Here is a 26,948-nt window from a genome sequence, read left to right as displayed (position 1 = left end):
CAAAATCTAACCACGATGGTAAATACTCCACTATTCACATGTATGGCAAGCTGGAAATATAACTGGCTGACATTTCTGGTTCTAGAAAGTCTCTACCAGTGCAGTTGGAGTATTAATATAAACAAAATGTTCTGCTCTTGCCTTAGGTGGGCATGTCTGGGTTCTTCTATCTGGCTTTGGCAAGAGTAATCCTTTTAAAATGGGGCAAATCCAGAACAGAAAAGAGTGTGAGTGGAATCTATATGTGGACTTCTCTTTTTTGAGCTAAATTCTGTGATTAAGCCTTTAATGAATGCCTGCCAGAATACCTCATATCTCTGAAAATTACACTTCCTCTTTGTCTTATTTTTAAGTTATGAAACTAATATAACCACATTATCAAAAGTAGGAAAATTGGAGGGCTAAAAGAGTCATTCTGCCATGATTCCCCTTCTTTATGAGAGGAGCGAATAGCTCATAGGCACGGAGGCTCACAAGGCCAGGTGGGGAGGGCTGGGGCAGTGCCTCCAGCTGAGATGAATGTGGCCAGTACCAGGGAGCCCCTTTGGGGACTGGGGGATCACAAGGCAGAGGAGAGAGTCTGGGGCTTCCCTGCTGCCCCTGTCCCGGCTCTGCACCTCTGCCTGTAGCGGCATAGCACTAACTTCTTTCCTGGGCAGCACCTCTTGCAGGACTCCAGCTCCCGCTGGCTCTGGAGACACTGTTTCCGCCCCTTGTCACTCCAGCCTGAGGAGTAGAACTGGCCCTGAACTGGTGTGCATTTCTGGTGCCTCAACATCCCAGTTTTGCTTCTTTAACCCTGAAAGTTAAAGTAAGTTAAAGTCTCTTCATTTTTTGCCATCTAGGGTGACTTCTATTTCTTGCTGGGACCTTGGCTTATACAGAGGATTTTTGAGGGAAGGAAAGGGGGACCATCCAGAAAAGCCATGATGTGTCCCACAGAGAAAGAATGCAGATTTGGGCTCCTGAGAGGAGTTGGATTAGAGTCCATGCTATATATGTCTTCGTGTGTGTATGTATATGACATGTATACACTATGTCTATCTAAAAATGCTCAAAAGGGCTGGCTGGTTAGCTCAGTTGGTTAGAGTATGGTGTCATAACATCAAGGACAAGGGTTCAGATCTCCATACTGGCCAGCTGCCAAAAAGAAAAATGTTCAGGAAAAATCTAATGGGTGTCTGCTTTGTGTCGGCCTCTTAGCCTAGTACTGGGGTGAGTTTGGACCAGGGATTCACAAATAGGAATGGGTAGCTGCAACCTGTGGACAGCTTCCAGGCCAGTGGAGTCAGAACATGCAAACAGTAGTTTGGAAGAATGGGACAGGGTACAGATAAAGGTATTTACAAGGTATAGAAAGAGTTGGCTCTGTAGCATATCAGCAGGGAGTAAATATTAGTGTCTTTATTTAATGATAGTTCGACTCAAAAGTGTCTTCCCCACCTCCCATCCTAAGATAGCATTTATAGCAGGGGAAGGAAGCAAATCATGTGCATCAGAGGATGGGAGGTGAGCCTGTTTGCAAGGTGCCAAGTTTGCCCTTTCTCTCTGAGACTTGAAAATACTTGCAGATGCATTAGATTTTGAGAAAGGTGTGGCCTCTGCTGGCCTTATCCCTTAGCTTTGTAAGCAGAGAGGCTCAGGAGAGGCCAGGCCATTATCTTTCTCTCCTGCTGGTTCATTTTTGTGTGGGAAGCCTTTCTCTCCTAAAAAGAAAACCTTGGCCTTTGACAGGCATTCTGCCTGATTGGTAAGGAGTCCTGCTGGGCCATTTGCTCAAGGTTAAAATTCTTAGTGCCACTCAGTGTGTGGCCCTTTTATGTTGGGGGAGCTTATTTTACAAACTAAAATTAGGCCTGCCTGGGATTAAACCCTTATCACTGTGGATGCAGTTTTCCCCCAAACGACCCTATTGGCATTTTTGTTTTCCTAATTTAGAGTTTAGTGAGAAATACAGCAATAACAGGCTCTTCTGGTGGCTAAAAGTGCTTTGTAGAATTTCACAGGCAGGTCACAGTCAACAACCAGTCAAGTGCCCTTTCCTCACGGTCTCCATCTTGGACACTGTCCGTGACCCACCATCCCCAAACCCCTCCCCTGACAACCTCAGCCTTGTGCCTTGAGATTCTTACCTTACTCGCTCGCCCGTGCGTTTTTTGTTTCTTTCACATGCTCTTCCATCTTTGCTCACTTCTTAAGCACATGTATTCCCTGAGGTCCTTCCTCCTCCTCCTCTCCCCAGAAAACTTGCCTTCCATGTCCCTGGGCTCGCCTCTGTGTGGATGGGTCCCAGGGCCCCCCAGGAGCTAGGTAACTTCCCGGGAGCTGGTCCTGCTGAGAGACTTGGAGACCTGCCTCCCCCTGACTTAGGATGTTCTCTCAGTGTGGAGCCCCCCACGCTTACTCACCTGTTGACATCCTGCCTGTCTGTGAAGTCTTCTGTGTTCTCTGCCAACCAAACTGGCCCTTCTGTACTACTTAGTGATGTTGTTCTGCCTTCCTAGGAGGCAGGGCAGTCGCTTTGTGTGAGTAACACATCTCATGGGAACGTGGCATAGAGGGATGGCATGGAGCCAGGACAAACCTGAGAACCCTACGTATGTGTCTGCCTGTCTGATGAAACTACACGCTGAGGGGCAGAGGTTGTCCTAGCTCCTCCTGTGCCAACTATGCTGTGCACATGGCAGGACCTCAGAAGTGAAGGCAAGTGTGGGCATGATGTCAGGGTGCTGTGTAACCACAGAGGGGGCAGTTCTCAGCCTCACTGTAGGCTGAGCAGCGGCAGGAATGGGGGGGAGTGGAGAAAGGGGCTTGACTGTGGTTCAGATGGATTTATTTCCAGAACTGCTTAATCAAATCCCATTTTGTAGATGAAAAATCAGTGCCAAGCATCTATATAAAGTTATCCCCAGCTGTCAGTACCTGTGCTTTACAATCACTTCCAGCTTCTTGATTCTTCCCCTCTAGCTATGCAGAAGAGAAATCTGACAGGGCCAAGAAGGGCTTTCCCCTTCCTTCCCCTCCACCTGGCCTTCCATTCTGCATGCTTAGGGCCACCCCATTGTCCCCCCTCCATTTCTCCCCCCAATACACACACACACACTCCTCCCCTGAGCCCCACATGTCTGGGCTGGCCTTTCTTGACAAATGGATCCTGCCACCTTCTGTACCATGTAGTCTTCGAGGCCATTTGGTACCTTTGTGCATATTAGAAAAAATCCCCTTTCCTGTGTGTAGATCTTTTGTGCATGTCAGAAAAAGTCCTCTTTCCTGTGTGTAGATGTCAGGGTGCTCAGCTTGGTGAGCCCTACAGCCTGGGTTTCAGCACCCCCTAAACCCCCCAGCTGGGAGCACTTGGACAGTGAACAACCTGAACAGTTGTATGCAACGGCTTTGCACCAAACTGAGCCATCGTATAATCTGTTTCCTTCTTCAGCCAGGAAATCTGTAAGTACAGTGGATCCTGTTAATGAGTCAATCCTCCCATTTGGTCTTCAGAGAATTTCTTCATCCAAATAGGTGATTTTTTTTGGTGCAAACTTGATGAACACCAAAAGACCCTTGCAAGTATTAAGTAATTTTGGAGAAAGTGACATTCAAACACATCTTCCTAGGTTTTTGGTATAGTCTGTGCCATGGCCCTGCTTTAGTCTTTTAATGCTTGGCCATTTTCCCCCCTATAAACACACAATTTGCAGATCTTATTTCTACAGTATTCCCTCACTGTGTCTCCTAGATTATCGGGATCAGCTGCTTCACTGGTAATACGGGTTTTATTTCTTACTCTAATTGCTGTCTTGATTTACCAGTGTTTCATGGTGGTTACTAAAATGTTACTCTAAACTCTCAGAAACATAATTAAAAATACGAACTTCTGTGTGGCAGCCAGAGGCTCTGGAACACAGGTGGCATGATTAGATGGCAGCTGCCTGGGCAGGTCCACCCTGAGGGACCTCAACTCCCTAGGCTCCCGTAATGGAGGCAGTGCTGCCACTGGCATCCTGAACATCATGGTCAAGTTGGAGCCAAAAGGCATTTGGAGTTTTGTAGAATGAAAGGCGTGAGCCCTAAAAGAGTGAAATAAACTAAAACTCTGTCTAAAATGTGTGGGAACCAGAATCCTCTGGTTAATTGAACTATGTTTTTAATTTTGTTTTCTCATCATTTTATATATGTTATATATATCATTGTACTTAACGCTAAAACAGCACAGAATTCTGGGCATCATATCTGTCTGCATACCATCAAGAACTGTGAATTGGCCTTTATTTGTTCAGAGCGGGGTTTCTTGACCCTGGCGCTATTGATATTTTGGGCTGGATAATTCTTTGTTGTGGGGCTGTCCTGTGCCTTGTAGGGTGTCGAGCAGCATCCCTGGCTTCTACTCACTAGATGCTAGTTGTAATCCCCCAGCTGTGACAAGGAACAGTGTCTCAGACATCGCTGCATGTCCCCTGGGGGACCGAAGTGTCCCCAGTTGAGAAACGCTGGTATTCCTGATACACCTTGAATGTCACTTTCTAGACTGAGCCCCTTCTATGCATCAGGTTTTTTGATTTGACATGTATTTCACATTGGAGTATGGAAACAGACTTATCATTTGGGGCTTCTCTTGTTGCTGGATTATGCACAATGAGAATCTGTTCTGTAGAGAAATGACTAGTCTTCTGTGTCTGTGTGCCTTTGTGGTTCTCTTTGTGTGGTATAATAATGATAATGTGCTTGAGAAGACTGAATCTCTGTTTCCTTGGGCCATGTAAATAAGACCCTTAATTTTCTATCACACACTGAACGAACCTGAAAGAATTGTAGATTGCTCAGGAGCTAGACAGGGTGTGGAAGGTCTCTTGGTGGCCGGTCTGGTATCTTCGGTTACGGGGCATGGATGTCTCAGGCATGTTGAATCTTTGTAGATTCAATGCTGTGTTGTACTTCTGGATAACTGTGTATATTTAAAAGTAAATGCATATAAATAGCCTCTAAATGTCAGATGAAATCTCCTCCAGTGAAGCAATAATTTTTATTCGTTCTGTAATTTGAGGCATATTGGCTCTTTGCAGGGCTGTACAGGTTTCCTTGCTGAGGTCATGAAGGGGAATTCATTTCAGATCATTAAGCAGTTAAGGATCTATAATAAGCATACGGTCTTCCAAGCTCCAAGAGCCCTGTCTGGTAAGACAGCAAGATACACTAGAAAGGGTTCATGGCTTAAAGTTAAGAGAGTTGGATTCTGGCCTTGTCTTTTAGACATGCTGGCGATGGAGACCCAGTAAAGTTGCTTCTCTCTCTGGATTCCAGTGCTTTTTCATGTAAACAAAGATGTTGGACTAGATAGACCATCGCTAAGGACTCTTACAGCTTTAAATGTAAATGTATGATTTTAATTAAGTTGATAATGAACTGGGTATTTTCAAATGTAATTAGAGTTGGAGAGGTATCTTTCTAAAAGGAGGGATAGTGGTAGGATATTAAAAATTATATTTATTCCATCAGTTAAACTTTCAAGCAACAGATAATTAATGTTGCCATGGACTATTTGTGGACTGAGAACAGAACTGGCTTTGTACCCACTTCGTGTGCAGTCTTCACTCTGAGGTGGACTGACTTGTTTGGAAGCTAGGTGTGCCTCTGTCTGGTGGCTAAGGGTGGAGCAGACTATATTCTCTTTTCTCTGCAAATCTGGAGACCTGGGTGTCAGTTCTAGCTTTGCTATGTGATTTTGGGCAAGTTGCTTCACATTTTAGAGCTCAGTTCTCTCTTTAACGTGAGGAATTAACCTTCTCTGCACAGGACCAAAGCTTATCAGAGCAGGGTGGAGATTGCCTGTCCTTAGAAAAACCTACTTGCAAGGTTGGCCATTGGGTGCTATTTGGGAACTTGGCTAGTAAGCAGTTCCCTACACTTGATGTCAAACTTTCTCTAAATAAGAGTGGCTCACTGTGCCTAAACCATTTGTACGAACCATGTGGTTTATGCTGCATACCTGCTTTCCTTCTGAGAGTCTGGAATTCTGGTACATGCTAGGTAGAAGGTACCTATGCAGTGAGCCCGCAGTAAAATCCCTGGGCACTGAGTCTCTAATAAGCCTCCCTGGTAGACAACACTTTGCACATGTTGTCACAGCTTGCTGCTGGAGGAATTAAGCATGTCTTCTGTGACTGCACTGGAAGCAGGCTCTTGGAAGTCTGTGCCTGGTCTCCTCCAGACTTTGTTCCATGTACCTTTTCCCTTCACTGATTTTGCTTTGTATCCTTTTGTTGTAATGCTAGTACATTTTAGCCATATGACTATATGTTGAGTCCTGTGAGCCCTTCTAGTGAGTCCCCATGCCTGGGGCTAGTCTTGGGGACCCCTTCTAAAACTCTCTGAAAATCCATGTTTTAAGTAGAATTTTTTAGACTTTTTTTTCTCAGTAAAAGATATTTCAGAACCTTAGTCGTTTGTCTCCCTTAAGTTGGTAGTGAGAAAAAAGTCATGGCAGAGGCAAGTGGGGGTGAGCTAGGAGAAATCCCCCTGTTCTGTGGTCAAACCACAGCCTAGTTGGTCATTAGATATGTGCTTTTGATTGTGATGAGATAAATACAAGTGAGAAGGGGTCGATATAAAATGAGACAGTAACAAGGCAATACCATTTCAGCCATCATCCTATTAGCTGTGTGTTTTACATACAGTGTTCTTGTGTCTTTTTATGCTTTTGAATTGGATGCAATTGGATTCTTAAGACTGAAGCTCTCTCTATAATTTGAGGGGAGCTTGTTTGAAGAAATCCTTATATAAATGAGTTCCTAGTTTATGCTTGAGATGGTGCCAAGGTGAGTGGGGGAGTAGTATGACCATTAGCGTCAAGTGTTCTGATTGAAAGAGACATACACGTGTTGTAGCAGTCCAGCGTGTCCCAGTTACAAGCAGTGGAAACCCCTCATGTTAGTTTAAGGAGAATTAATGAGGATATATTACAGAATGTAAGTGGCTGGATCTATGCGCTCAGATGATGTCAGAACTCTGTTTCTCTCCCTCCCTCCTTCCTTTCCTCTCCTCTCTTCTTTCTTCTGTGTTAGCTTCATTCTTGGGCTGGCTGTCCATATGGGTGACCTTGAATTGTCACCTGAAGGGTCCTAGCCCTTATAATATCAGGAGGAGAAAAACCTTTTCTGTCCAACCATTTATCTCAGTCTCTGAAAAAAGATTCTTATTGCTCAGTCACTGTGTCCAGGGGATGGGACACTCTGTAGTCTGGTCACATGCTTTCCTCCAAGGAGGAGGATAGGATCATCTTAATGTCAACTACCCTGCTGGGAAGGGACAGTGACCCCACCCACCCCCAAAAGAAAATTTCTCTTACCAGAAGAAGGAAGAACAGCAAAATGAGCAAAAATGACTGCACAGGAAACGATTACGTGGCATCCATGAAGTGAGCACTGTGGGTCCTCATTGGTTGGTGGTAGTTGATGGATGTCTCCGAGGACCATCTCTTAGTATGGAAACAGGATAAGGCCTTATTTCCCTGACGGGTAATAATTGTATTAGAAGCTTGATCTGGGCCATGGACTGGGGATGTGATTGTGCTTAGAACAGCAGTCCTACTTACAAAGATGGTATATGGTGGAAAGGCCCTTATAAATATGGGTAAGGAGCCCTCGTTTATGTAAGTGTTTTCTAAGCATTCTTTTTAGTTAAATCTTTGAAGTTAAATATTTGGCAAAACCTTAATTCTTAATAGAGATTAGAAGAAATCTGCTTTGATTGAAATGAGGTGGAGGGATGGGAGGCCCATTGTGGTCCCTAAAAGCTTAAACCAACTGGGTCTAAGGAACTCATTTTGAAAAACCCTGAAGTAGATGATCCAGCCATGATAGAGAGTTTGGAAGTGTTCTGTTCACTATCCTGATACCTAGTTATGAGTTATTTATCAGCACTGAGTGGAAATAAAGCCAATGCTGTCAGGGAAGAATTATTGTCATTGGATCAAGAAAAACCATGACTTCTTATTTTTATTTTCTTTTGGAGTATCAACACTGATTCATCTTTGATTTATGGCTCAATCTCACTGGGAAATTGTCTCGGGTCATGTACAATGTCAAAACACAGCTCTCCGTCTATAAAATCCTATCAGAGCTCAGTCCTGGCTATTTGTATCTGGGTAACCAGTGGCACTATGGGTCTTTGGCATAGTGACATCATGGAGTGTCCATAAATTACTTTTTAGGGTTGTATCCTCCATATTTGTTCCTGTGGCTGACTCCCCATGCTTCTCTTGTGAAGATGTGTTAGTTGTTTGATGGATCTGATGTCTTGACTTTGCTGTGGTATCTCCTCACTTTAGAACACTCACAGGCACATGTATAGCTAATGCATCTGATAACCTAGAACCAGACTTAAGGTTTCTTTCTTTCTTTTTTTTTTCATTCGTGTTTCTGCCTCTGTATAACCTAAAAAAACTCAAGGTTAATGAAAGCTGGTGATACTTTATGGAAACATAACAGTTCTGGGGCACCTCAAAATACATCAGTTAACACAAGCTTTAAAGTAAAGTGAGTCATATTTGCAGAGTAAATTACCTTATTCTATTATAAATCTTATTTGAGTCTAGCTTTTTTAAATTAATTTGTTAACCTTTTAAAAAAATTGTAACACAGTTGGTTGTACATATCTGTGGGACACAGAGTTGAATATCAATACCTGTGTGCAATATGTGATGCTCAAGGCAGGATAACTAGTATGTTCAGCATTACACAATGTAGCCATTTTTTTGTGGCCTTTTACCAATTTCTCACTAACACCCCCTGCCATGCCCCTGCTGCCTTTTCCTTTCCCATCTTGGTGGCCTCTGTCTGTTCTCTTGTTCGGAAAGTTGAGTGAATTTTTGTGATTCTTGTGCCTCTCTTTTTTTATTTGTTTATTTTTTAACTCCCACTTATGAGTGAGGACATGTGGTATTTCTCTTTCTGTGTCTGGCTTATTTCACTTAACATGATTTTCTCTAAGTTCATCTATGTTGCTGCAAATGACAGAATTTCATGCCTTTTTATGGCTGAGTAGTGTTCTGTTGTGTATATATACCATATTTTCCTTTTCCAGTTGTCCATTGATGGTCATTCAGGTTGGTTCCATATCTTGGCTACTGTAAATAGAGCTGCGATGAACATGGGAGTGCAGGTTTCCCTTTGATATCATTTCCTTTATTTTGGATATATACCAAGAAGTGGGACTGCTGGATCATATGGTAGATCCATCTATAGTTGTTTGAGAAATCTCAATACTGTTTTCCACAGTGGTTATACTAATTTACAGTCCCACCAACACTGTAGGAATTTTTCCCTTTCTTCATATCATTGCTAGCATTTGTTATTCTCAGTCTTTTTGATTATAGCCAGTCTAACTGGGGTGATGATAACTTAATATGGTTTTAATTTGTATTTCCCTGATGATTAGTGATATAGAGCATTTTTAAAAGTGCCTGTTGGCAATTTGTATGTCTTCCTTCAAAAAATATGTATTTAGCTCCTTTGCCCATTATTTAATTGGGTTATTTGGGTTTTTTTTTACTGTTAAGTTGTTTGAGTTCCTTGTATATTCTGGATATGAATCCTTTGTTGGATGCATAGTTTACAATATTTTCTCCCACTCTATATGTTGTATTTTCACTGTGTTAACTGTTTCTTTTGCTATGCAGAAGCTTTTTAGTTTGATATAATCCCATTTATTTATTTTTCCTTTGGTTGCTTGTGATTTGGGGGTCATATTCATAAAGTCTTTTCCCAGTCCTATTTCCTGAAGTGTTTCCCTTATATTTTCTTTTAGGAGTTCTATAGTTTTGGGTCTTATATTTAAGTCTTTAATCCATTTTGAGTTGATTTTGGTATATGATGAGAGGCATAGGTCTAGTTTCATTCTTATGCATATGGATGTCCAATTTTCCCAGCATCATTTCATTGAAGAGGCAGTTTTTTCCCCAATGTATGTTCCTGTTGCCGTGATCAAAGATCAGTTGGCTGTAAGTATGTGGGCTGATTTCTGTTTTCTCTATTCTGTTCCATTGGTTTGAGTGTCTTTTGCCAGTACCATGCTGTTTTGGTTATTATTTATAGCTTTGTAGTATAATTTGAAGTCAGGTAGTGTTATACCTCTGGCTTTGTTTTTTTTTTTGCTCAGGATTGCTTTGGCTATTTGGGCTCTTTTGTTGTTCCATATGAATGTTAGGATTGTTTTTTCTATTTCTGTGAAGAATGTCATTTGTATTTTGTAGTATGGACGTTTTCACAATGTTAATTCTTCCAACCCAAGAGCGTGGCATGTCTTTCCATCTTTTTGTGTGTTCTTTAGTATCTTTCAGCAGTGATTTAATAGTTCTCATTGGAGAGATCTTTCACCTCCTTGGTTAAATTGATTCCTAGGTATTTTATATTTTATGGTGATTATTGTAAATGGGCTGGCTTTCTTGATTTCTTTTTCTGCTAGTCCCTTGTGGAGTATAAAAGCACTATTTTTGTGTGTTGATTTAGTATCCTGCAACTTTACTGAAACTGTTTATCAATTCTAAGAGTTTTTTTGTAGAGTCTTTAAGCTTTTCTCTATATAGGATCATGTCATCTGCAAACAGGGACATATTGACTTCATTTTTTCTAATCTGGATATCCTTTATGTCTTTCTCTTGCCTAATTGCTCTGGCTAGTACTTCCAATACTATGTTAGATAGGAGTAGTAAGAGTGGGCATCTTTGTCTTGTTCTCATTTGGGATTCACTGAGGATGATATTGGTGGTGGGTTTGTTGTATATGGCTTTTATTGTATTCAGATACTTTCCTTCTATACTTAATTTTCTGAGAGTCTTTATCATGAAGGGATGTTGAATTTTGTCAAATGCTTTTTCTGCATCTGTTGAGATAATCATATGATTTTTGTCCTTAATTTTGTTGATGTGATGTGTCACATGTTTTGACTTGCATATGTTGAGCCATCCTTGCATCCCTGGGATGAATCCTACTTGATCGTGGTGTACAATTTTTTTGATTTGTTGCGGTATTCTATTTGCTAATATTTTATTGAGGATTTTTGGGTATATGTTCATCAAAGATATTGGCCTATAGTTTTCTTTTTTTGTTCTGTCTTTGACTGTTTTTGGTGTCAGGTTGATTCTGGCCTCATAGAATGAGTTTGGGATAATGGTGTCTGTGTCAATTTTTGGAATAGTATGAAGAAGATTGATATTAATGCCTCTTTAAAGGTTTGGTAGAATTCAGCAGTAAATCCATCCAGTCCTGGGATTTTCTTTAGGAGACTGCTGATTACTGCTTCAATCTCATTGCTCATTATTGGTCTGTTCAGGTCTGAAGGATAGTCTTGCTGGGTATAGTATTCTTGGCTGGCAATTTTTTTTTCTTTTAGTATTTTGAATATGTCATCCCATTTGCTTCTGGCCTGTAGAGTTTCTGTTGAGAAGTCTTCTGTTAGTCTGGTGGAGACTCCTTTATAGGTGACTTGATGCTTTTCTCTTGCTGTTTTTAGGAATCTCTCTTTGTCTTTGAGTTTTGCCAGTTTGACTATAATGTGCCTTGGAGAGGACCTTTCTGGATTGAATCTGTTTTGGTATCTTTGAATTTCCTGAATCAGAGGGTTTATGTCTCTCCCTACATATGGGAAATTTTCCACAATTTTTTGTTGAATATGTTCTCAATGACTTTTCCTTTCTCCACCCTCCCACTTCAGGAATACCCATGATTTGGATGTTTTTGCACTTAAGGTTGTCTGCTATCTGTCTGAGATTTTCTTCAGTTTTTAAAATTCTTTTCTCTTTTTTTTTGTCTGCCTGACTTATTTCAGAGAGACTGTCTTCAAGATCAGAAATTCTTTCTTCTGCTTCTTCTAGCCTGCTGCTTAAGCTCTCAGTTATGTTTTTTATTTTGTTAAATGACTCCTTCAGTTCCATGGGTTCTGGTACATTCTCTTTTAAAGTATTAATCTCTTTATAAATTTCTTTTTTCATATCCTGGATAGTTTTGCTCAGTTCATTGTGTTGTCTAAGTGTGTCTTCTTGTATTTCATTGGGTTTCCTTAAGATTTTTACTCAGAATTACTTTTCAGATATTTCAAGGGTTTTCTGCTCTATGGTGTCTGGTTCTTGAGTTATTGTATTCCTTTGGTGGACTCTTATTCTTGTTTTCTTGTATTTCTGATATCTCTACATTGATGTCTGGTCATCTGGTACAGCAGTTGCTTCTTTTATTACTCTTCTTCCCTGGACTCCACTGGTGAACCTCCTTGTGTCAATGAAATCAAGCGATTGATGGTCTGCCTGCACCATGGCCATGGCTGCTGTGACTGCTGCTGTGGTAGCAGGCCACCCTTGCAGCAGTGCTGATTGTGGAGGTGACTTTGGTGGGCTGTATGCATGGCAGTAGTGGCTCTAGTGGTGGTGGGCTGCTCGCATGATGAAAGTGCCTGCCAGGTGGTGCCAGTGGTGTTGATGACTACATCCATGGTGGTTGCAGCAGCTGCCCGCTTGCCTGTGGTGCCCACAGTGATAGCCCACACACGTACAGTATCAGCAGTGGCAGTGGAGTTACTTCACAGTGGTGGCAGCAGCATCAGTGGCTGCAACTGCCTCCCTGGCATCTACAGTGTCCTTGTTACAATGGGGTACCTCATGGGGGTGGCAGCAGAGCCAGTGGCTTCAATGTCTCCCTTCCATCTATGGTGTCTGCAGCAGCAGCAGGGTTACCTTGTGGGGGCTGCAGAGATGCCAGCAGCTGCAACTGCCTCCCTAGAGTCTGTGATGTCTTTGGTGGCAGTGGGTTCATCTCGTGGGGTCACAGCAGCACCAGTGGCCTAGTTTTTTTTTTTTTTTGGTAAGGAAGCAGAATGCTAAGGTTATGCAATTAACTGCCTCAGATATGATGGCAACCTTTAAAAAGAGAACACGTAAGTTTTCAACTCCTAACAGAGGAGATGATGTAGCCAAGTGTAGACCTGATCTTTTAAGCCACTGCAAAATGTTCTGTGGCCTCTGTGTCTACCCAGTGACCATTCAGGACAGTTATGTCGTTGGTCATACTTGCATTTGTTCCCCCATTAGCATCATCCCCAACTAGGAAGGAAAGATTTTGTTACAAATGACGAAAGATGCTATCTAGGGGACTTAAATTTTGGGAAATTCCTGACTCTTTATTTTAGTTTTACTTTGTGGATATTGACAAATAGTGGATTTATTTGATTTGTAACTAAGTGAAGAGTAGATCTAGGCAGTCTAAAATGCCAGAGACATAAATTTCCATCTGCACAAGCCCTTTTTGGCCAAATCCAGCATTAAGTCTACAATGGCAGGCAGCTACGTAATGACTGATTTGCAATGGCTCTATCAAAAGTGGTTAGGCTGCTTTCTTTGGTTGTGGAGCATGAACTTCTATCTCCATCTTGGAAATACATGCAGGTACATGCACATAACAGGAGAACTAAAGCATACAAAGGGAAGTACAGTGGAATGAGAGCTTCCTCATAACCTCAGACACCCAGTCCCCTTCTCCTGAGGTAATCATCATCTCAGTTTGTTGTGTGGTTTCTCTGAAATTTTATCTGCATATATGTGAGTTAATTTCTGTACATATCCATGTACATACACACGCATGACCTTTGATAATCACTATTAATTACCTTGCTTCATTCACTCCATTTTGTAGCATTACGAATCTATCTTTTTCAAGAGCTTAATGATATCTCATAGTGTAGGTGTATGATTATTAAATCATTTCCTTATTAATGGATTCCTAAGTGGTTAATATTTTGCTGCTATTCATCTGTAACAAACACTCTTGTATGTATTCTTTCTGTACCTGTGCCAGTACAAGTACAGAATAGTTTCAAAGTAGAACTGCTGGGTTCAAATAATGTGTATCTCACATTTTGATAAATATTTCCAAGCTGCCCTTCAAAGAGGTTTCCCCCAATGGCATTGAATGAGAAGACTCGTGTGCCCATACTCTCACCAACACCCAGCATTGAAAAAATCCTTTTATCTCTGCCGTTGTAATAGGTGAAAATGGAACTAATCTTTATTTTCTTCTATTCAGGTTTGCCATCTTATGTTTACTGGGTGATTTAAATTCTTTTTTTGAAATTGCCTTTCATGTCCTTTCTTCTCTTTTAGGCTCTTGGACTTTTTTTTGTTTCTTTTTTACTGATTTGCTCTTATAATGGGGTCTTTTAATGTAGTTCAATTAACTGGGCTGGCCTGTGGCTCACTCAGGAGAGTGCGGTGCTGATAACACCAAGGCCCCGGGTTCGGATCCCATATATGGATGGCCGGTTCGCTCACTGGCTGAGCGTGGTGCTGCCAACACCAAGTCAAGGGTTAAGATCCCCTTACCGGTCATCTTTAAAAACAAAAAAAAAACAAACAAAAAAACAATTAACTGGTCTTTTCCCTTATGATGAATGCATTTATGTCCTGTGTAAGAAATCTTTTCCTTCTCCCAAGATTATGAAAATACTCTCCAATGTTATATTTCAGTTATCTACTGTGTTACTTTTTACCTTATACTTTTATATGTACAGCTCAGCTACAGTTGTTCTTTGGTATGAGGTGAGGTCAAGATTCAGTCATTTCATATGAATATTCAATTGGCCCAGCACCATTTATTGAAAAGAACTTTCTTTCCATGGTATACTTCAAGGTTACTATATATATATACAGTAACTTTGTATATGTATATATAAAGTGACCATATATGTGTGGATCTTCTTTTATTCTATGGTCTTTTTGTTTATCTGTGTATCAATTTCATTCTGTCTATTGTAGCTTTGAAATAAATCTTGATATCTGGTAGTGATTATCTTCTATTTTTTTGTTGTTCAGGTTTGTCTTGGCTGTTCTTGACTCGTTTCACTTTCCACATAAACTTTAGAATTATCTTCTCGATCCTTTCACAAGAAACCTGCTATAATTTTGATTGACAATACTGAGCCTTCCAATCCATAAACATGGTCCTTCCATTTATTTGGTCTTCTTTAATTTCTCCTAATAATATTTTATTGTTTTTCTAGGTAGAGGTTCTTTAACATTTTTTCTATTTTCATCAGTTTATTCCTAGGTATTTCATATTTTTGCTATTGAAAATAGTACCTTTTAAAAATTACATTTTCTTACTGTTTGTGGCTAACATAGAAATAACTGGTATCTGTGTGTTGACTTAGTGTCTGGTAGCCTTGCTGAATTCACTTATTAATTCTCTCCAGTTTCCTGATTCTGTTTGCCATTTTGCTTCACTTTTATAATAATTGTAGCTTTTGGAGATCTGGGCTCGAAGGGAGCAACAGGCAGCTTTAATTTGAGTGCTTGTTCTCAGGGCACTTTATACTCGATTGTAGTAGTCTACCTCGGGGAGCGTCTTCCTGCCTTGTGAGCAAGAGAAGATGGCCTGGCTGGCAGTGGAGCCTTGGCTCCCCTTGTAGATAATGCCGTCAGTTTCCCAACTGCCTGATTCTTGTACCAGCAGCTGTCTGAGCAATTACTGCTTTGGTTTTACTCCCTTGCTCTCTAGTGTGTGGAATACGGGGAAAGCGTTTGGGAGCGTATGCTGCAGCTCACCCCCAAACTTGCTATTGCATACACCTCTTAAGGGGGAATTATTTGGGCTCCTGGTGATTGTGTGATCTGATTGTGGAAAACTCTGAGCTCTGCCTGAGATTTGATTGAGGTATGTTATCAGCTCTCAGCATCTTCTCATAGTATGGTCTAAATTTTGATATATTTGGCAGATATCCTTTATAATCTGTGACTTTAGAGGTTGGCCATTTCCTAGTTTCTTTTCTTTTTCTAAAATTTACTATTTTTTTTTTTGTCTTTTTCGTGACCGGCACTCAGCCAGTGAGTGAACCGGCCATTCCTATATAGGATCCGAACCTGCGGTGGGAGCATCGCTGTGCTCCCAGCCCCGCACTCTCCTGAGTGTGCCGCAGGCTCGGCCCAAAATTTACTATTTTTTAAAAACAGTTTTATTCAGATATAATTCACATACTGTAAAATTCACCCATCTAGAGTGTACGATTTGATGGTTTTTAGTATATTCACAGAATTGTGTAACCATCACCATAATCTAATTTTAGAACATCTTCATCACCCCAATTAATTTCTTTGATCATTGTATCCTTTCTGTAGTTTTCCATGCCTCGTGTTGCTTTGGTGGATTTTATAGAGGAGAGTCGTAGGAAGGGAGAGGGAGAAAAGGGCTTTATTCTACCATGTTTAACTTTTGTTCCCTGAGTGATGATGTTAATGATCTTCTAATGACTGATTCAGCTCAAATGAGTAAATATTTATTCAGCACCATTTCTTTAAGCCAAGTCTTTGAAGGCTTTTTCCGTATATTCCTCTTCCTCACAATATGTTCTGTTCTTTAAAATGTTCCTTTAGTGCTTTTTAAACCAAGGAGGTTCAATGTATAATGTGGTGTCAGCAGTGCCAGGCCTAGGGCCATCTTAGTGGCCTGGCAAGGATGGCCTTTAGTGACAACATCCATGCCATTGCTAGCTCCAATCGCCATAGCGTTAGCTTTTGGTTCTGGGATAATTAATCATTGCATGTAAAATAAAAGCCAGATGTTATTATTGGGGTTCTAGAGACTCCTCAAGTCTTGTTCAGTTTAACAATAGTTGACTGAGCACCAACAATGTGCTCGTGCTTTCACAGGCCCTGGGGATAGAGACAAATACGATGGAACCCTTGACTTCAGGCTTTCCTATGATGCTTGGGAGAAGACAAGGATCATTTCTGAGGGCTGGGCACTCAGAAAGGTGAGGGTGGTAGTCCCAGGGGGCTTTGGGTGCCAGAGGAGAGACCCTGAGCTAAGTTAGAAATAGTGGACTGAGAATGAGAGCTTACCAAGACATAAGCTTCAAATTCCCAGCAACCACACAGCTACTCGGCACAGAAGGCTAGAGAAGACAGAATGTGAAGGTTCTGTTCTATAATTTTTCCCCTATCTCTGTCTAATAAATGCTTTATTTACTAAAGTAGCAACATTCTGTGATTAAGGGAAAGTTAGGGCTTTAAAAGGTGTGTTTTGTCAGTTTGGGGGCAGGTAACTGCTGTATCTTCAGCTCATCGAAACAGGTTTGACATGCAGTAGATGCTCCAGAAGTGTCTGTTTATTGAATGGAAGAATGATTGGACAGCTCGGGCTACTCATGTTGTTCTGGACAGGGTGGGCTAAGGATGGGGGCTGAGTGCAGTCTGAGGACATTAGACTACTTGCTTGGCAGCTGTTCTGGCACCATGGGCAGCCACAGCACAGGGAGGCATAAAATTATATTTTGAGAGAGTGTTAGAAATGTGCAATCAACATTCAGCAGGGAACCTCGCGCCTACTGTTAGTTCTGGTGAGTGAGGTCTTTGGAACGAATGTAGCAACAAGTGAGGGTGGATTGTTCACTCCATAGAAGATAGTCTGTTAACGCTCATGGAAGTTGGGTAAACATGGCTTCAACGGCTCTTGCTTCTCTTTATTCCCAAACTATAGAGAAGCAAAGTGAAAGTGTGCTGGGGTATTGAAGAAAGTTTGGCATTAAAAGCTGGGGTCATGGCTTTTTGTCCCTGAGCTGGTGCCTTCTCTGTGTGAGACCCTGAGAACCTCTCTATACCCAGGCCTCTTGCTGGTAAGTGGCAGCCTTCCTGCCCATGTCCCAATAATGCTGCCCCACTTCAGAATGGGGGGTCACATGCATCTCATGTTGTGCTGACAGAAGCTGAGCTGACATGTGGTGTGTGCAGCTGGGAGCAAGGGTGCCCTGGCCCATGCTGGAGACTCTCCTTAGCTTGTTCTCATTCTGATTTTTTTCTCTTGTAGTATTTGGTGCTGGCTCATGGCTTTCTGGGTTTAGAGCTGTTCTTGCTCTTTACATAGTCCTAGGTCTTTGCTGTTTGCAAATGCTTCAAGCTCTCCTTAAAAGAGTGGTCCTTGTGGAGGCTGCTTTCTCCAATGTTCCCACAAAGTGCTTGCTGTTGTTTCGTTTGCTCAGGGGATGGCTGCTGGGCCCCTCAGTGGTTTGAGCCCTTGGTCCTGTGCACATTCTTCCTGAAGACGGTTCACTGCAAGCAGGAGCAAAGGGGAAGGTATTATTTCAATCAGTCAATCAATCTGAATGCTTTCCATGTGTTCAGGCACTGATTTTGGCATTTGTGAGACATCAGGAAACAAAAATTCAAAGCTTATGTCTTAGAAGTGCTTATAGTCTAGTGGGTGGGGGGGTGGAGTGGGGAAGATGAAACACTATGTTCATAAATAAGAGAGAGGTAGATGATAGGTGCTTTGGATAAAGAGAACGTAGAGGAGGATAAGGGGGAGCTAAGACATGGGAGCTGGGCAGGTGCAGTATTGATTAGAGCAGCCAGATAGGCCTGTGAGGTAGCTTTGAGCAGAGACCTGGAGGAGATGAGGGAGTGGGCCATTCGGATCCCTGGGATATATTTGCTTGGGTAGAAGGAGGAGCCAAGACCTGGCTGTGGGGAGGTCTGCAAGGAGGCCTATGTGGGCGGAGTGGTGGGAGCAGGTGTGGCCCATAGTGGAGGTCAGAGTATGGGGCCTCTCCCAGTGTAAGGACCTGGCCTTTTGGTGCAGTGACTTGTACAGAAGCACTCTGGCTGCATGTTGACGATAGTCTGGGGCACCAGTAAAGGCAGGGGCATGGTGAGGAGGCATTTTGGCGGTTGCTTCCTGTTAGAGATCTGAGTGCAATGGATCTTTTATTGTAGAATGGCCCTGGAAACTATCAAATAATACTCCCTAACCCCATAGTAGCAGCTGAAGGGCAATATTTCCTAATCTCTTCAAGCTCATTCTTGTTGTGGGTTATACAGGTGATCACTTTTTTGTACATGACCACCTCTTGGTTATGTGAAGGAGAGAGAGACCCATGCCCATGCCTGAGGTCTTGGCAAGGGTTTGCCCCTGAGAGTGGGTGGGCAGTGCCAATAGCCTGCCTGGGGCTAATGCGTGCTTCTCAGGGTTGTTGATGGAAGACAGAACTCTCAAAGAAAGGTTTTGGCTTTGAGAACCTAGCCCATGGTACGGCTTTTTGTAATTTGCCTAGAGCCAGCCCTTACAGTTGGAAATATACAGTTGGCTACTGTTCATGCAGCACAACGAATATTTAGCAGGCACTTTGCTGGAAACTGTAGATATGGAGGTAAAACTACTGTCCTTTCCCTCAAGTTGCTCAAGTCCCATACTGAAGCCTTACAGGGCCAACTAGATGCCACAGGGGCCAGGCAGACAGAGGAGGCTCAAGTGATGCAGGAGAGGTAGGTACACAAGGCCATGCCCCAGCCAGATGCAGCGTGGGCACGGATGGGAGAAAGGGACAGCCAAGGGTGGGTACATCTCAGTTTTTCCAGAGAAGCTGAAAATCCAGGTTGGTGGTTTTGCTGCTGCTGTTTTCTTTTTGTTGAATGTGAAGTCTCTTGATTTAAAAACGCTGGTAGTCATTTCTGATATTTGAATAATACTGATATTTGAATAATAGCAAAAACTTCTGGATTTCACCCTCAGGAAGCCCTTTTGCAAGTTCTGGTTTAGACTGGTAAAATAAAAACTTAAACCGCTGTGCTGCAGCTGAAGATGAGTAGTTTAATCAGTAGTTTTGTTGATTTGTTTTTCAAACAGCTTTTCCCTCTTCCCCTTCAGTGATGACTCAATCCAGTGTCCTGTGGCTAATTTTGTAGTACATTGTAATCTTGCTGGAGTGGGAGAGGCTCTGGAAGCTATTGGAGGTTCCGTTGAAGTGAGTCAGAAGATAAATAAATAAATTTTGACCCCTCTAGTTGCACCTCTTCTGCTGCCTAGGTGCGGGTGAGCATCAGAGCCTCGGACTCAAGGTGGATGGTAGAAAGATGGTTCTCTAGTTGGGTTAGTTACACGGCTGTGGGTGAGGAGGTTGCCAGGCATCCATCCCAGTGATAGAGGCAAACTAATTAAAGTGGGATTGATTTATTAATGGAGCTTTCCTGGTCACATAATTTAGCAACTTGGAGGTGTTATGGGGCCTTGGGTATTGCTAAGGAGTGCTAACGCTCAAGGTAATTATTGCCTGACATGGGAGGGAATGACAGATGGGTGCTCATTGTTGCTGTGAATGCAGCCGGCAGTTGAAATGGCGTTCTTTGTCGCACGTTGTTGAGGGGCTCTGTGCGTTGATCTCCATTGCTTTACCGGCACCCTTACCTCTCTGTGCATTTCCAAGGCGCTTTGTCCCAAACTTCCACAACCCTCCCTCAAAGCCGGCTGCTTACTCAGCTGTGGGATTTGCATTTGGCTTTGCCCTAACAATGGGCTGCCTGGGTCCAGGTCCATTCTCCAGCTGTCTTTCTGTTTGAATTTGAGTTTCCAGCTGACATGCTTTCTGGCCTGGTGAGAGTGTGACTTAGTTAAAGAAGGTGTGGTCTTTTAATCAGAACTGTATAAATATTTATTTAAGAGTTCTGTTGTGTGTGTGCTTCTGGGAGTGTAGCTGTTATCACCCCCTTGACACATAAATGAAAGTAGAATGTAGGACAAGCAAAATCCTGGGAGGTGGGAGGACCATCAGCCCAGGGTGGCATTTGCTTGTGTTCCATTCCTTGGCTTCCCTGGCCCTCCACTGTACTCCCATGGCCACTAGCACCACTCGTGCAGGTGATTTAACCTAGAAAGATGGATTTCAGAAACTTAGATGCGGTAAAGACGGGTATGGTAATGCACTTCCCTGTTAGCCAGAGCACTTATGTGCTCACGGTACAGCTTTCCTCCAGATGTGCATCATAAATCTGGTTTCTGCTATTCCATTTTAGACCCTGGAGATATTTTTATGAGTTGGATTTTTTTTCCTTCAAATAAAATTGATTTCTAATTTGAATGGTTATATATGATGGTTGTAGAAAATGTGGAAAATACAAAAAGTAGAAATGAAAGAAATCCACTCAAATATTCCCATCCCTCAAAGGTTAACATCACTGTTATCATTTGAGGGAATTTTTTTTTTTTTTAGTTTTCTATGCATTTTTTAAACATAGTTGTACTGTAAAGCTAGTTGTATCACATACATCATTGTGTGTGTTGCCCTAATTCTCACACACATCCCTCCTCCTGCTCCCTTTGGCTTTAGCCTAAATGGCCTCACAACATGCCAGATGTTCCACCTCAGGGCTTTTGCACTGACTCTTTCCATAATCTGGTAGGTTCTTCCTCCAGGTAACTGCATGGCTCACTCCCTCACCTCCTTCAGGTCTTTGCCCAAATGTCACCTTCTCAGTGAAGCCTCTTCTGACCTTCCCACTCAGTTTGTACCTGCACTAGCGAGGGCTCCCCCTGTCCCAGACACATCCTTTCCCATGGCACCCCTTACCCCTGGCACCTAACATACCATCTATTTATTATTAATAGTATTATTGTACCTAACATGCTAGTAGAAGCATTAAGCAACAGTACTCTTCGTAAACCTTTTAAAATAGCTGCATATAGACTATCCTTTGAATAGAGTGTACGTTAATCATTGCCCTACTGCTGGACATTTAGATTGCATCCAATGTTTTGCTATTATAAATCACATGAACTTTATGTGTTTGTATTTTTCCATTTCTTAGGCATTAAAAGAAAATCTTGGACATGGATTATTAGGTCAAGGTTTATTGTATTAAGACTCATTTGGCTGCAAGTGATAGAAACTCAACTCAAACTGGCTTAAGCAAATTGAAAGAAATTATTGGCTGAAATTTTTGAGGAGCAGGATAGATTTCAGGCAGGGCTGATTCCAGGGCTGACGTTGCTGTCATCGGGGGTCTGATCTGTGTCTCTTATTTTTAATATCTTTTTTCCTCTTGTGTTAGCTTCACTCTGAGGCAGTCTCTACTCATGTATGTCAAAATCACTACCTACAGCTCCCATTTTCATCCTACCAGCTCTAAAATCCCCTCTTAGAGAGATATCACCTTCCCAGTATTTTCAGCAAAAAATCTTGGGACAGATCTCATTGGCTCAAATTGAATTGTGCCATCCCATCTTTGAATCATTATCTTTGGACATGGGACAAGTTAATGGGATATATACTAGTGTGGAGATAATATCATCCTACCCAAAGCACTTAGTCTATAAGGGTAGGGCAGGTGCCATTCCCCAGAAAAGAACTGGAGTGTCCTTACCAGGATGGGGAATGGACACTGAGCAGACCCCAAACAACACGTCTTTGTTTCACCCATGAATGTTTTAAGGACTACGTTTCTTAGTTAAAAAAAGAAGCATGCAGCAGGGAGAGAGACAGGAGCCCAGCCACATGCCAAGCTTGCATTTTTGGATGTGTGAGTCCAGCCTAATCACATGGCAGTGCATTTCCGCTCTCACCCCAGGACATAGCTCCTTGGGGATGTGGCTCCCAGTACCTCGTAGGCTATTGGTGGCTCCCTTCTCTCCAAGTGCACATTTAAGTTATGAGTGATGGAGACAGGCTCTAAATGTGAGGAGCAGAAGCACTCTTGAAGATTTCCCTAAGGGATCCTGATAACAGTGCTATCTGGATGAATTTGGAAGCTGCTGACAGTCAGGCACTTCATTCCAGAGCAGCTGCAGGTTTGTTAAACAGGCCTGCACTAGTGTGCTGAGAGCCATGGGGACATCATTGCCTTCAGCTCTGTGGTGCCTGCCTTGACTGAGAGCAGCTTTTAAAGGTGAGCTCTGCTTCATGCTGCCTGGTTGCCCATGTCTTTGTGGATGGTGCCAGTTTGCAGCATAATTGTTTGAGGTCAAAAGGGCCCTTGTCTGTTGTCCACTGTTGAATCTGGCACCTGCCTTCAAGGCAACGCTGGACCTTGGCCCTGTAGTGACTTTCGGCTGCATTCAGCCATGTGTGCGTGAGGCACCTACCAGGTAAGCTCTGCCTTGGGTGGTCATCCTGGCCCAGCTTTGCTGTTCTCCAAGCAGAATTCAGTCTTAGCATGAGGGAAGTTGGAAATGTCCTTATGAAAACCCCATGGTTTGCTCTTTCTTTCCATGAGGACAGGAGCAGTTTAAACCAGTCTGACCCTTTCCATTGGGTTCATTCTTATCCCAGAATTAGGATATGTCATGGTGAGTTATGGACCAAAGAAAATGAAGTCATTACTGGATGATCTTAGAAATTGCTAAAAGGCCGACTGAGCTTTTCCATTTGGGGCCTGAGCTAATGACTCTTTCCTGTTATTTAGTAGCGAGAGCTGGGGAGTTGGCCACAAAGGGAAGCTGCCAGAGCATGTGGAGGGCCCATCAGCAGATCTGAGAGTCCCCAAGCAATTTTTGACATTTCTCCCTTCCATCTCATCAAGGAAATTAGATGGAGCCAATTTATATCTCTTTGAAGGACTGTGGGTCAACCTGGGGCCCTCTTGCTCTAATTTTCCTTGGTGCATGGGGACAAAATAGTATTAATATTCCACCTGTGCTCTAGGTTATCTGTCCACTGGGTGGGCTTAACTCACTCACACAAGCAGAACTTTCCAGTAGAATTTTGAGACTCTTGAAATCATAGTCATTGAACTCCAGCTGAGTCACGGAAACCCCACTATTTAGTGGCCGTTTCCTTTGTTTGATTCCAGATCCCTGACATAAGACTCCTTGTTTTTCTCAATATAATCAAGTGGGTTCACCCCTTTGAAATCTATAGCCCACTATATACATGTCTGGTATGACCAGATACCTCAGGTGAAGCATTTTAAAGTAAAGGTTCACTGCTTGTAAAGCAGGTGGTCTTCTGGGATGGCCAGTGAAGGGGGATGCTTTCCTGCTGTGCCTTCTCCTTCGTGCTCAGGCCAGAGAGTGGGAGCTTTTCTTCTATCTGTTATAGATTGGAGTTCAAGGTTTCAACTGTGGATAAAGAAGCAGCCCACAAAAAAGTCACACAGCTAAGAGATTCTAAAAACAGGTGGTAAAGGAAAATACCAGATGCACACTGTGACTTATTTCTATGAGATTTTATGACGCTTAGTAAACAGTCACTGAGCACTTAGTGCGAGCCAGGCACAGTGTTTTATAGGGTATCTTGGTGCTCAGGGCAACCCCACCAGGAATTAGCTGCCTTTTTTGCACAAGTCAACATGGCCCACGTGTTGATGTTCTTTGGGAAGGCCCAGTGCCCCTTTGCACGCCACACCTGTGCTTCCTGTGAAAGCTGTAGCTGGGAGCTGTGCACAGCTGGTTCTGATTTCTCCCTGTGCCAGCAAGAGCAATGGCAGGGACACCTGGAGCACCTCATGTCAAAAACAAAGAGGTCATGGATTTAATGGATCATATTCCGCCTTGAGCAGTCTGAGGACCAGAATGTGGCTGAGTTTCAAGAAGGGCTTGGAAATATTCAGAAGCCAATGGTAGTTCTCTCTCCCCAGTGCTGTGTGTCCTCCAAGCCTATCTTTCTGCTCCTCTGTCTTTATACAAATGATGGCGGATGCAGCTCCAGTGTTTATAAGTTTCAGGTCTAACTATGTAAAGAGACCAATGAGACACTCTCCCAGTCTCAATTCCTAAATCACAGAAAATAAACTATGTTTGGTCCACGTTGGGTCAAGAGACCCCCTTATGCCTGGGAGTAGGGACACAAAACACATGGCTGTCCACGGCCTGTTCCTGCACCTTGTGGATAGGGCAGCGAGTGAGCCCCAGAAAAGGGACATTGCAGTGCACTGAATAGATGTCCACATAGGTGTTGACCTCTGTGCCTCCTGTCCATGCCTTAATCCATGAGTAAGCACTTGTAGCACCTGGGCCCAGGAACAAGCCACTTCAAAGCTTTGCTCACCCAGAGGGTAGGGCGTCAGTCTCTGTTGGAGGGGAGATCTGCTTTTATTAAGTCAAATTGAGAACAGTCTTTGAAGCTGGACATTGCTTTTGGCACAGAACAGAATTAGGAAAAAGTGCTACCCAATGACATACTCCTAATTTTTGGATATGTATAAAATATGTTTTGATTATAATTGTGGCATCTACATTTGTAGACATCCTTTGCTTAATTTAAGATCATTTGTTATTGTTTTTCTAAACAGTTGTCTTGGTGTCTACATTGATTTTAAACTCTAGTGGGCAAAAAAGTTTTTTTCAACTATGTTAGCAATGGTGTGTGCATCAGACATCACCACTAATTTCCTTATTATGGGAACAGTTTGGGTGGTTGTATTTTCACTTTGAAAGTTTGATATAGTTCCCAGTTGCTAAATTCTCAAAGTCTCAGAAGTCATTTGATTGACAACTGCTTAAGCAGTTTCATTCTGAAGTTGGCCCTGGGGTATTTCAGAACACGCTGGGAAGGGCAGTTGTTTCAGTAGAGTCTGGGAATCTTTTCAGTTCACTATTCAGTTTTTCTAATTCTTAGATTTTACAAGTACAGTTAATTTTTAATTTTATTCTCTTAGAACTTTTCCACTGATGTTTAAAAGGCCATATCAAATGTATTAATATACTCACAAATGAGAGGAGGTGTCCACAAAGTTTAAAAATATTCTGAATAATATTTTCTTTCTTTTTAGCTGTCTCCGTTATGAGGTACAGCGCCTCTGCTTTTGGGTTTGCAGTAAGTAACCTGAAATGTACTTTCATGAAGTTTTGCACGTTTTTCTTATGCCCATAACTCTCACCCTGGACCCTTAAATAAGAGGGTGATTAGTGCATGAAAGCTTAGCATGAAAAACATACTTTTAATGGAAATAGCTTCTATAAAAAATTACAATTTAATAGAATTAAATTTCAACAAGTCTGTGTAATTTTCAAACACAGAGTGGGGGAACCACGTTTTCTACAATGTGGTTGGGTGAGAGGATGTTTTAGGAGCTTGAGCCCTTTTTCCCTTCCAAGTTATATGTAGGCCTAGCATGCACTGGGGTGAAGCATTTGCTGGTGTAGACAGAGGTTTTGGGAGTTAAGATTGGGGCTACTTGCACTAGGATAACTCAGTCTGTAGCCCAACTAGAGGTAACCTGGGTTCCCAGCCTGCCTCCTGATAGGAGTTGATTAGAGAAGGTGGGTCTCTGCTTCACAGGCTAGATATGTTGAAAAATGTGGTGAAATTTTCCCATGACCCTTCAAGAGAGTGCTAGTACTTGTAATTTTCCAGACGAGAAGTGTGGTATGGTGTGATGACTCATAAAGTGAGCTCCTTTCAACATCCCTTCTGCGTAACTGTAGGGCTTCCTGTACCTGAGGTTGTGTGTGCTTGTTCCCAAACCCACTTCTACCCTTTGCTGTAAGAACTTAATATTTTGGAGGTGTTACAGATTCTTTTTAGAATCTTATGAAAGATGTGAACTGACTAGAAAAATGCATATCAACACACACACCCCAAACACACCACATATACATACATGCACACACACACTTGTGCGCACACTCAGAAACACACACACATGCACATTTCTTCCCTTCTCTCTAGAGCGTTCTCTCTCTCTTTCTCATTCAATCAAAAACATTGAATTTTGTATACCATTTCAAAGTGTTGGTAGACTTCCTGGAGCACCTGGCGACTCCCACTTTCCCTCCTGGACCCCAGGTAGAACAGTCCCATTGAGAACCAGACATGTAGAATCCTCTCTTGGAATCTGTTACTTGAGATGTGCAGGAAAATGCTGCATTATCTTGCCTGCCATGGGGAAAATAATTCTATGTATTTCAGAATAGTGTAGCCCCCACCCCAGAGTGCTAGGAGTCAGGGGCTCTGGGACCAGAGCCCACCACATGACTGATTGTGGTTTCTCAGGTTGTGGGAGGAGGGGCCATGGCCCTGCCACCAGGCTGGCACATGGGGTGCCTCGGGCTCCCGACTACACGGGCTTCACTGGGAGGGTCCTGAGTGGCTACATCGTAATGATGGGAAGCCTCTTTGCTCTGAGGTCACTCTTTCAGATATTCTGAGCCACAGCATGGCCTCCCTGTCCCTTCACAGTCATGCCCTATTAACTCTGGAAAACCACTAAT

General features: G+C 42.6%; 1 protein-coding gene across 1 annotated transcript in view; it reads left to right on the top strand.

The window, feature by feature from the left end:
- TMEM163 (transmembrane protein 163) overlaps nucleotides 1-26,948 on the top strand; it is a 233,641-nt gene that overhangs the window by 107,690 nt on the left and 99,003 nt on the right. Inside the window, exon 3 of the mRNA XM_063087773.1 lies at nucleotides 25,508-25,551. Within this exon, the coding sequence (XP_062943843.1) occupies nucleotides 25,508-25,551 (44 nt within the window). The remainder of the gene's footprint in view (nucleotides 1-25,507; nucleotides 25,552-26,948) is intronic.

This window comes from Cynocephalus volans, chromosome 1 (assembly GCF_027409185.1).
Source record: "Cynocephalus volans isolate mCynVol1 chromosome 1, mCynVol1.pri, whole genome shotgun sequence".
Lineage (NCBI taxonomy): Eukaryota > Metazoa > Chordata > Mammalia > Dermoptera > Cynocephalidae > Cynocephalus > Cynocephalus volans.
This window is presented reverse-complemented; position numbering and strand designations above follow the sequence as displayed.